Source organism: Drosophila erecta, unplaced genomic scaffold (genome assembly GCF_003286155.1).
Source record: "Drosophila erecta strain 14021-0224.00,06,07 unplaced genomic scaffold, DereRS2 tig00000055-arrow-pilon, whole genome shotgun sequence".
Taxonomy (NCBI): domain Eukaryota; kingdom Metazoa; phylum Arthropoda; class Insecta; order Diptera; family Drosophilidae; genus Drosophila; species Drosophila erecta.
The window spans coordinates 9591842-9603070 of NW_020825200.1; the positions used below are offsets into that span (position 1 = coordinate 9591842).

The following is an 11229-nucleotide window of genomic DNA, read 5'->3' on the forward strand; positions in this document are numbered from 1 at the left end:
TTTCGAGTGCCAGACATTAGCAGCATTAGACCAACAACAACAAGCTATCGCACACAGATATCACTTCTACTTCTATGTATATTTATATATGTATACTTTTATGTAGAGATATATGAAGCAGGCATTGCACAACACCGACACAAAACCCACAGGCAAAATGCAAAGCGGGGAAGAGTGGAAGCCACGGGTTCACCAAATAACCAAGGGACTTATGCCGACTCAGGCCGGGATTTGAGGTGTTTTCAGCGGGAATGGGGCTCATCGGTGGTTGGAAGCCAATGCAGTAAATGTATCTGCATTGTAAGCGGCAAATATGAAAATCCTGCGGAGCGGCTGCTCCTCATAATCTCGATTCGACATAGCGAACTTGTAATTATCATTGCGGCTCGTCTATTTGGGGAGCATTACAATAGGACGAAAAACATGAAAGTGTTATTAATATCATTCATTACTATATTCGTTTAAGTACTCTCGAATAATTTCATTTCATTTCCCTGCATTTATTTTCCCTGTTTCTTCTTAATGATGAAAGTGCGGATTTGCATGGGTTTCAAAGTAACACTGAACTCCGAGGCATTCTGAGATTTATCAGCTGCCAAGGGCTTGTGCAAACTGGTGAAATACTCCGGTTTTGAGGGAGCAGGACCAGAACCATCGTGGTGGAACTTTAGACGCTTCATGTCGCTTAGTGGCAGGTTGCCGTCCAAGGTCATTTCACGAATCTCCAGTCCACCGAGGTCATCGAAAATTTCCCGAATGCTGAAGCTAACCACATTGCCCTCAGTGTGATCCAAAAAGTTCTCGAAGCGCAGCAGGACCTCGTCCTTGGAATAGGGTTCTAGGGTGAGCAGATGAACAGACTGGGGCAAGTCATTAAAATCGGGCAACGACTTAGTTACACCGCTTTGGATGTTACTAGATTTGCTGAAGAACTTCCAGAAGGGCAGATGAATCTCCTTCTCGGCCACTCGTTCGGATGCAGTGGCTCCGTCCGCGACAGCGTCGAGGTAAAGGAACAGCTTGCCACGGGCAATCAGGCCCTTTCCGAACTGTTGTTCATTGATGGCTTCGGCAGCTCCAGAGCCGTCGGCGAAAATGTGACGACGATGCAGCATCATCTCCAAACGCCCGTCCTCCAAGCTGGCGCCTCCCTGGGAACGGTCATTGAGCAGGACCATTCGCTTGCTGCCATCCTGCAGAGCCATCCTGGATGTGACTGGATAGTAGTTCCCGCTCACGGGCTGCTCACTCAAATCGGGACTAAAGTCCTCCCGCTTGTCCTTTTCTCGCCGCATCATTTCACGGCCATTTGAGTCGGTGTAGAAGACGCCACCGGAGGAGATTCCACTTCTGAAGACGGTGACGATCTCCTTGCCCAGCTCATCGTCAATTGGAACAGGGCCCACCAGCCACTCGAACTCCACTCGATTGACTCCCTCGTAGATGCGGATCACTTGCGAGATCCACTCGCTTACGTGCTGGTGGACTTCCTTGACGGACTCACCCTCGTAAACAGTGAAGGCAAAAGCATCTTCCAGCAGTTCCAAGTCTGCATCCTGGCGGAATATGTAATGACAAGACCGGGCAGTCTTGTACATTCCAAAAGTCTGCTCAATGTCTTCGGAAACTCCGTTCATTTCGACGGTCTTCAAGCGCCCTGTTTTGTTGTCGATCACTAGTTTTATAAGCTAGTAACAAAGGAAAATATTTGGGGATGAGTTCCTCAAGTTGTTCTCACTGTAAAACTCACCGAATTTCGCACAATTGTCTCTTGATCATCAAGGGCTTCCAAATCGGTTTTCGAGGAGTGAACCTTCTTGAAACGCTTAGGAACATTCACGTTAGATTCTCTCTCAGTCGGGAACTGTTTAGTTTGAGGGGTTGCTATAGTCTTATCAATCTTTTTGATAAAGTACGTAGCGATCTTATTGACGGATGCCTTGAAAACCAGCTCATGCTGCGTGCCGTTGTTGCGGAATTCCAGAGCCAGGACTTGCCAGGGCACTGGGAACAGCTCAGAAGCCACCACTCGACCCTTCTCGTCGGTAACCTGGTAGTTTTTCTCCTGGACAGGCACTCGCACGTACTGCACCGACGTGTGAGCCAGTGGATTGTACAGGGTAACCACGAAGTCATCAGCATTTTCCTTGCTGAAGGCGCACTCGCTTATATTCAGTTTCAGACAGCTTTCGAACTCCCCATTTGGCTGATTGGTGAGCACGCGAAGAGCATCGCGGGCTGTGTTGGCGCCTCCCAAGATGGCATCATACAGGAGGCGATCGTAGTCATTGGACACTTCCTGTTTCTCGGTGCCTGTGATGGCATCGTGGTGCTGCATCACACCCATGATCTGGCGCAGATAGTCCAAGTCCTTGTTGTGCTCTGCACCTGAGAGATCAGCAAGGACACTCAGTTGCTTGGCCACCTGGAGGATATGGTTGCCATCGCGCTCAAATCGCTTCTGGGTGGGGCGAGAGGTGAAGAATCCTGTCCAGAAGCTCTTGGCCTCATGGGAATGGGGCAGGAAGTCCTGGGTCTTGTTTGGCCAGCTTTGGAGGCTCTTGTGCAGGGAGTTCAGATAGCATCCAGCGGTTGAGTAGAACACATTGTACTTGGAGCCACTGACTTGACGCTCATTGACATATCTAGAGATAATGATTTAAAAAACTGTACTTATTGGGCATATTAGACCTACTTGATCAGCTTGTCCATGTTCTTGTAGTTCATGTAGGCATTTTCATATTGAAAGTCGTCACCCATGGGCACCATTATGTGACTAGAGCGATAGTACCCAGCCAAATTGGAAGCATAGTTGAGGAAATCGTCCACCTTGGACTTGACGTTGTTGTCGTAGCTCTTGCCATCAATTATGGGATCATCTTGGCAGAGGGAGTCAAAGCAAAAGCCAGGCGGAGCAGAGTAGTGATTGTAGAGCATGCCGGTGAAGAAGTCCATTTGCTCCAGGGTCTCGCTGGCATCCCAGACCATTTCAAGGCCCAGGTTATCCACTCGTTTGTTCTTGTCATTCTGATCCATGCGCGCAAAGAACTGGCCATCGAAAGCCATTTGGGCAAACATGGATGCCTGCTCCCTAGAATGCCCAAAGGCATCGATCTGCCAGCCGACACGAGGGCGACCACAAGCCCCGAAGTTGTCATTCAGGAATCTAATCAAAATGGGTTTTCGATTGTATAATGAAGGAGTGTTGATTCATGCTGTACTTACTTTAAGCCAACGGCGAACTGGTCAATTACACTCTGGTAGTTCACGGCAGCTTCATCGTTCATGCTCCAGGCGCCACCCGTGAATTCCAGACGACCCTCGTTCACCAAAGTCCTGACCAGCTGCTTCTTGGCTGCCGACTGGTCCTCCCACCACTTGGCAAAGAAGCCGGTCTCCACCTGGATGAAGCGGCGCCGGGAGTCTTTGCTCAGCTCGGCGACAACGGTATCAAATATGTACTGCACTCCAGCGTGTTGAATGTTGTGCTTATTGCCATAATAGTACTGATCCACCGTTTTCAGCCAACCCAAGTCATCATGCGAGTGGGGCACCAAATGAATATTGATCATATTGGCCTTTGTTTCGGGACATGACTGTACAAGGGAAACACTTTAATACCTGTGCTTCCAAAGATCTCTTGTTCTGCTCACCTCATAGCCACAAACAGCCTCGGATTGCGTGATATAAGAGGCAAACAAGGCCAACAAAATGGCAAAAGTCTTCAAGGAACTCATCTTGCTGAGTGCCCTAACCAACGACTAAAAGCCAAGAACTGGCCTTACAATAAATGTTTCCACTTTTATAATCTTCTCAATGGGGGGTTATCTGATAAGTAATCACCACTTCAGCATGTTTTGAATTTTAAATAGTCCAGAGAGCCGATTAACTAAAACCAACCGCTAGTGAAAAGTCTCAAAGGGTAAGTACCTTGCGTTTTATTTGGGCCCCATGCGATGTTCCAGTGTTTGTGGCATAATCACACTGTACGTGTTGGCCTATCTTCGATTCGGCATGAATTGCAGTTCTTATCGTTCAATAACTTAAATGGATTTTAATAGCTAATTACCCTCTTGAAGATAACCAAAGGCTTATGACTGCGAGCCCCATTCAGTTTTAGGATTACAGTCTACAGAAAAAAGGGAAAGCACCACATGCAGAAGTAGCCGATAATGATTATGAGCCCAAAACTTATTAACAAAGTAACTTCACTGTTGATCATTTATTTCTCATACGTTTCCTACTCCTTTGTAATAATAAAAGTGCGAATTTGCATGGGATATAGTGTTACAGCGAACAGTGAAGCCTCGTCCGACTTGACCGCCTCAAGTGGCTTGTGCCGAGCCGTAGAATATTCTACGGATGCAGGATGGGTTCCGGATTCTTGGGCATGGAACTTAAGTCGCTTCATATCGCTCAGTGGCAGGCTTCCATCCAAGGTGGTTTCCCTAATCGCCAAGCCACCCAGACTATCGAATATATCACGTATGTTGAAGCTAGTCACCCTTCCTTCGAATTTATCCAAGAAGTGCTCAAAGCGGATCAAAACTTCATTCTCGTGGAAGTGCTCCAAGGTGAGTAGGTGGACAGACTGGGGAAGATCATCAAAGTCGGGTACGGATTTTGCTGCAGCTCTTTGCACTCCACCAGCCGTGCTAAAGAACTTCCCAAAGGGAAGGAGCAGCTCCTTCTCAGTCCGGCGTTCCGTCGCAGTATCTCCATCTGTAGCGGAATCGAGAGTGAGGTAAAGTCTTCCTCGGGCAATAAGACCCTTGCCATACTGCGTCTCATTCAGGGCTTCGCCCACGCCACCACCGTCGTTGAAGAGATGACGCCGATGGAGCAGCATCTCCAGGGCTCCATCCTGCAGGCTGGCTCCTCCCTGGGAGCGATCGGTCAGGAGGACCAATCGCTTGGCATCGTCTTGAAGAGCGATTCTCGATGTGACTGGATAAAAGTTGCCGCTCACGGGCTGACGGCTTAAGTCGGAGACGAAGTCCTCGCGCTTGTCCTTCTCACGTTTCATCAATTCACGACCATTGGAGTCGGTATAGAAAACCCCGTTCGAAGAAATCCCACTCTTGAAATTTGTGACAAATTCACTGCCTAGTTGGTCATCGATGGGAATTGGTCCCACCAGCCACTCCAGCTCCACTCTGTTTGCGCCCTCGTAGATGCGGATCACTTGCGAGATCCAATCGTTCACATGCTGGTGGACTTCCTTGACCAAACTTCCTTCGTAGACTGTGAACTCGAAATCATTTTCAAGAACTTCAATATCCCCATCCTGGCGGAAAGTGTATGCGCAAGAAGTGCGAGTCTTGTAAACGCCAAAGTTCTGCACTATTTGCTCAGACACACCGTTCATCTCGACGGACTTCAATCGTCCTGTTTGGTTGTCAATCACTAGTTTGACAAGCTGCGGGTTATTTATCGAAGGTATACAACGTTTTCGTTATTAGACAATTGAGGGCACTCACTGAGTTTTCCACTACAGTCTCTGAATTTCCATCTTCCCCGGGGCTTATCTGCTTTATAGTTGAATGTTTAGCCTCCGAGCTCTCGACCTTTTTGATGTAGTAACTGGCTATTTTATTTGCCGTGGCCTGGAAAACCAGCTCATGCTGGGTATCATTGGGTCTGTACGCCAATGCCAAAACCTGCCACGGCACTGGAACCACCTGCGATGGAACTGCTCTGCCCTTCTCATCAGTCACTTGGTAGCGCTCCTCCTTCACAGGAATGCGAACATACTGGGTGGAAGTGTGGGCCAATGGGTTGTACAGGGTCACCACCACGTTGTCGGCACCATCCTTGGTGAAGGCGCACTCGCTGATGTTCAACCTCAGGCAACTCTCGAACTCCCCATTGGGCATGTTGGCCAGAATCCGCAAGGCATCGCGGGCATTGTTAGATGCTCCAACAATGGCGTCGTACATCATTCGATCATAGTCATCCGAGACAGCCTGCCTCTCTGTGCCCGTAATGGCATCATGATGCTGCATCACTCCCATGACCTGGCGCAGATAGTCCAAGTCCTGGTTGTGCTGTTCGCTAGTAAGATTCGCGAATACAGAAAGCTGCTTGGCAATCTGCAACATGTGATTACCGTCCCGCTCGAATCTTTTCTGAGTGGGTCGGGACGTAAAGAATCCAGTCCAGAAGCTATTCTTCTCGTGGGCATATGGGAAGAAGTCCTGTGTCTTGTTTGGCCAGGACTGCAGGCTCTGGTGCAGGGAGTTGAGATAGCAGCTTGGAGTGGAGTAGAAGATATTGTAGTTGGAACCAGACGCCTGACGTTCGTTGATGTACCTAGCGGGAAGCAAAATTAGAAACTATTTACATGTCTTGATTACACCCACTTGATCAGCTTGTCCATGTTCTTGTAGTTGACTTTTGCGTCCTCGTACTGGAAATCTCCGCCCATAGGAACCATGATGTGGTTGGTAATATAGACATCTGACACATTCTGCGCATAACTGATGAAGTCATCTACCCTCTGCTTCACATTGTTTTCTTCGCTGGCGCCATCGATCACTGGCTCATCAGTACAGAGTATGTCGAAACAAAAGCCTGGAGTGTCCGAGTAGAAGTTGTACAACATGCCGCTGAAGAGACTGACGCCGCTCATCGACTCACTGGCGTCCCAAATCATCTCCATTGCCAAGTTATTCATACGCGCATCCTTGTCGTTGTGATCCATTCGTGAAAAGAACTGACCATCGTAGCCCATGTGGGCGAAAATTGCTGCCTGCTCGCGGGAGTGGCCAAAGGTATCGATCTGCCAGCCAACTCGAGGACGACCACAGGCGCCAAAGGTATCGTCGAGGAACCTACGAACATTACGTTAAAAAATCTGAAGATGTAAGGTATTAACTCACTTCAGTCCTACTGTGAACTGATCAATAACGGCTTGGTAGTTGACAGCTGCCTCGTCGTTCATACTCCAAGCTCCGCCGGTGAACTCGAAACGCCCCTCGTTGACCAGCTTGGTGACCGCCCTTTTAGTGGTCTCGGACTGGACGTTCCACCACTTGGCGAAGAAGGCCGTCTCCACCTGAATGAAGCGGCGCTTGGAGTCCTGGAGGAGCTGGGTCACCACACTATCCAATATGTATTGCACACCGGCATGATGGATTTTGTTTTTGTAACCATAGTACGACTGATCAACTGTTTTTAGCCAACCCACATCGTTGTGGGAGTGGGGAACCAAGTGGATGTTGACCATGTTCGCCTTTGTTTCGGGACATGACTGCAAAATATCTTGGCAGTGTTATCACTTCATAAGCGTTAACATATATCTTACCTCATAGCCACAAACTGCTCTGGATTGATTCACGAAGACCACCAATAAGATGGACAGGAGTAGAATGCGACCAAAATATGCCATCTTGTCATTACCAAGTACTGAATTTCTATTAAACCAAGACTGCTGCTTTATAGGGCGCACCGTTTCCAAGTGTGCAGTGATAAGAAAGTACATGATAAGGTAACCTAATTAGTAAATAGGGGTCGTTAAATACTTAAGACCTGATGAATACGGTTTCTTTTTTTAGAATGCCCCCCTCAACGTAGCAATAACAATTGGACACTTTATTTATCAACCACTTCATGAGGCTTGAAGCTCCTGTAATGCACTTGCACTCTAATTAATAAATTAGCACTTTAAAACGAGTATTCTCTAGACCTATTTTTGGTTGAATAAAAGAAATGTATTAATGTGGATGTTACTAAATCGAGCTTACATTCTGTGGGAAAGATTCCTGAAAAAAACCCTAGTCAAAAGTAACTTGAATTCTCAAGGCAGTAACTGCTAGTAAAGTTCTTTAATATTCACATGACTCGTATTATTCCTCCTCATGTAATAATTAGAGATATATCTGAAGAAGTACAGGCAAAACAACATTGTATTTTATTAAGACATCATTTTATTTATTTCTTTGATTTTCATTGAAATACAATTATTCATGCTTAATGATGAAAGTTCGAATCTGCATCGGATACAAGGTGACAGCGAACTCGCCGGCATCTTGGGTTTGATTTGCGGCAAGCGGCTTGTGGGACGAGGTGTAGTACTCAGGTTCCGATCCCCGAGCTCCAGAACCCTCAGCGTGGAACTTGAATTGCTTCATGTCACTCAATGGCAGGTTGCCGTCCAAGGTGGTCTCGCGGACTTCGACTCCGTTCAGGTAGTCAAAGATCGGGCGAATGTTGAAGCTGACCACCTTGCCCTCGATGTGATCCTTGAAGTTCTCCACACGCAGCAGCACCTCGTCGTCGTTGAAGGGCTCCAGGGTGAGCAGATGCACCGACTTGGGGAAGTCGTCAAAACTGGGAAGCGACTTGGCAGCAGCGGTGGTGCTGCCAGTATTCCTGCTGAAGAACTTCCAAAGGGGCAGGTGGAACTCCTTTTCGGCCTCGCGCTCCGCGGACGTGGACTCATCGGCGGCGTTCAGGATTAGGAACAGCTTACCACGAGCAATCATCGGCTGGCCGTACTTCTGCTCGTTCAAGGCCTCGCCCACTCCGTAGCCATCATCCCGGACGAGACGACGGTGCAACATGAGCTCAATCTGACCATCCTTCATGCTGGAGCCTCCTTGAGCACGATCGTTGAGCAGCGCAAGGCGCTTCTTGCTGTCCTGCAGAGCAATGCGGGATGTGATGGGATAGTAGTTTCCGGAAGTAGGCTGGACAGCAAGCTCCGGGGAGAAGTCCTCCCGCTTGTCCTTTTCGCGTCTAATCAACTCGCGTCCATTGGAATCAGTATAGAACACGCCATCGGAGGCAATTTCACTGCTGAAGACAGTAACCACTTCTGTGCCAAAGTCCTCTTCCACTGGAATAGGGCCTACAAGCCACTCGAACTCCACGTAGGGCTTGTCTTCGCTGATACGGATGACCTGGGAAATGTAGTCGCTGAAGCGCTGGTGGACTTCCTTGACTAATGCGCCATCGTAAACAGTGAACTCGACGCCATCTTTCTGGATGACGAAGTCTCCTTGGTTGTACTGACGGAACACATAGGCACCAGAGTCATAGGTCCTATAGAGACCATAGCTCTGCTCAATGTTCTCGGATACTCCGTTCATCTCAACCCTCTTCAGTAGGCCAGTTTTGTTGTCGAGCACCAACTTGATCAGCTAATGGATGTGAAATAGTTTGGTAAAAGTGTTTCCATTAGGCATCCATCAGTTTTGTGCACTTACCGATGTCTGCACCACAGTCTCCTCGTCATCGTAGGTCTCAGCATTCTGCTTAGGCTGAGAAATTATCCTTACGCCATTCGAACTCTCCTTACCATCAACCTTCTTGATGTAGTAACTACCGATTTTGTCAACGGATGCCTTGAACACCAATTCGTGCTGAGTGCTGCTGTCACGGAACTCCAGAGCCAGGACCTCCGCGGGCACTGGAACCACTTCGGAGGCCACCACGCGGCCCTTCTCATCGGTCACCTGGTAGTTCTCGTTCCTCACAGGCACGCGCACATATTGCTTGGTGGTGTGGGCCAATGGGTTGTACAGGGTCACTACCACGTTGTCGGCACCGTCCTTGGTGAAGGCGCACTCGCTGATGTTCAGCCTCAGGCAACTCTCGAACTCTCCGTTGGGCAGATTGGTCAGCTTTCGAAGAGCAGCGCCGGCAGTTTTGACTCCTCCAAGGATGGCATCGTACAAAATGCGATCGTAGTCATCGGACACGTGCTGCTTCTCGGTGCCAGTGATGGCGTCGTGGTGCTGCATCACACCCATGATCTCGCGAAGGTACTCCAGGTCCTCCTTCTGTTCCGCACTCGAGAGCTCCGCGAAGGCGCTGAGCTGCTTGGCCACCTGCAGGATGTGGTTGCCATCGCGCTCGAAGCGCTTCTGGGTGGGACGGGAGGTGTAATAGCCAGTCCAAAAGCTGTTGGTATCGCTGCCGTAGGGGAAGAAGTCCAGAGTTTTGTTTGGGTAGGACTGCACACTCTTGTGCACGGAGTTCAAGTAGCAGGTGGGTGTGGAGTAGATGATGTTGTACTTCGAGCCGCTGGATTGACGTTCGTTGACGTACCTAACATAGATATTAAAGTAGTTAGAAAACACTGAATTTAAGGTAGCCAGATTCTATGCGTACTTGATCAGTTTGTCCATGTTCTTGTAGTTAACCTCGGCATCTTCGTACTGGAAGTCACCGCCCATAGGAATCATAATGTGGTTTGTGCGGAACTTTTCGGCTACTTGGGCGGCGTAGGCGATGAAGTCATCCACCCTGGACTTGACATTGTTGTCGTAACTATCGGTGTCAATGATTGGATCGTCGCTGCAGTGAACGTCGAAGCAAAAGCCGGGAGTTTCCCAGTAGAAGGTGTACAGTAGTCCAGTGAAGAGCTTGACTTGGCTCAACGACTCACTGGCATCCCAAATCATCTCCAGAGCCAGGTCGTTCATCCGTCTGCCTTTGTCGTTGTGATCCATGCGGGAGAAAAACTCACCATCGAAGCCCATCTGGGCGTAGATGGAGGCTTGTTCACGGGAGTGACCAAAGGGATCGATTTGCCATCCCACACGAGGGCGACCACAAACTCCAAAAGTGTCATCCAGGAACCTTTTATGTAAAAGGTACTCTTACAATTTGTATCCAAAGTCGTTTCACCACCATAACTTACTTCAATCCGACTGTGAACTGGTCGATCACACTCTGGTAGTTCACGGCCGCCTCATCGTTCATACTCCAGGCTCCGTTGATGAACTGGAGGCGACCCTCGTTCACCAGCTTCCTCACGATTGCCCGCATGGTCTCCGACTGCTCGTCCCACCATTTGGCGAAGAAGGAGGTCTCCACCTGGATGAATCGGCGATCGGGATTCTTGATCAGCTCGGAGATGACGGTGTCGATGATGTACTGCACTCCAGCGTGCTGGATGTTGTTCCTGTGGCCGTAGTAGTACTGATCAACGGTCTTCAGCCAGCCCACATCATCGTGGGAGTGGGGCACCAAGTGTATGTTGATCATGTTCGACTTGGTTTCATGGCATGACTAAAAACCAAAAATGCTTATTTTAGCTTGGTTTATTCGGGTGATACTTTTCGTTTCCTCACCTCATAGCCACAAACAGCTTGGGCTGACTTAGCTTGAAGGACCAGGAAGGCAACGCAAAGGACGATGCCCAAGAACTTCATTGTGGGATTCCTTGGTCTTCCAAGTCTGTGTAACCGATGGTTCCAGGTGGGAACCGCAACTGAATTC

At 48.8% G+C, this 11229-nt stretch overlaps 3 protein-coding genes across 3 annotated transcripts; all 3 read right to left on the reverse strand.

Annotated features, from left to right (window-relative positions):
* Positions 1-370: 370 nt before the first annotated feature.
* Positions 371-3778, reverse strand: LOC6543404 (lysosomal alpha-mannosidase). Its single transcript, XM_001969198.3, has 5 exons — positions 3654-3778; positions 3226-3596; positions 2696-3166; positions 1751-2645; positions 371-1688 (listed from the first exon to the last, which is right to left on the reverse strand). Exons 1-5 carry the CDS (start codon positions 3735-3737, stop codon positions 501-503), a joined length of 3009 nt encoding a protein of 1002 aa, XP_001969234.1. The 5' UTR covers positions 3738-3778; the 3' UTR covers positions 371-500.
* A 446-nt stretch (positions 3779-4224) lies between these two features.
* LOC6543089 (lysosomal alpha-mannosidase) lies at positions 4225-7390 on the reverse strand. The gene is made up of 5 exons (XM_001969199.2): positions 7307-7390; positions 6882-7252; positions 6363-6833; positions 5481-6312; positions 4225-5419 (listed from the first exon to the last, which is right to left on the reverse strand). The coding sequence occupies exons 1-5, from the start codon at positions 7388-7390 to the stop codon at positions 4241-4243; spliced, it is 2937 nt and encodes a 978-aa protein (XP_001969235.1). The 3' UTR covers positions 4225-4240.
* A 512-nt stretch (positions 7391-7902) lies between these two features.
* On the reverse strand, positions 7903-11229 carry LOC6543013 (lysosomal alpha-mannosidase). The gene is made up of 5 exons (XM_001969200.3): positions 11082-11229; positions 10649-11019; positions 10117-10587; positions 9210-10053; positions 7903-9143 (listed from the first exon to the last, which is right to left on the reverse strand). The coding sequence occupies exons 1-5, from the start codon at positions 11160-11162 to the stop codon at positions 7962-7964; spliced, it is 2949 nt and encodes a 982-aa protein (XP_001969236.1). The 5' UTR covers positions 11163-11229; the 3' UTR covers positions 7903-7961.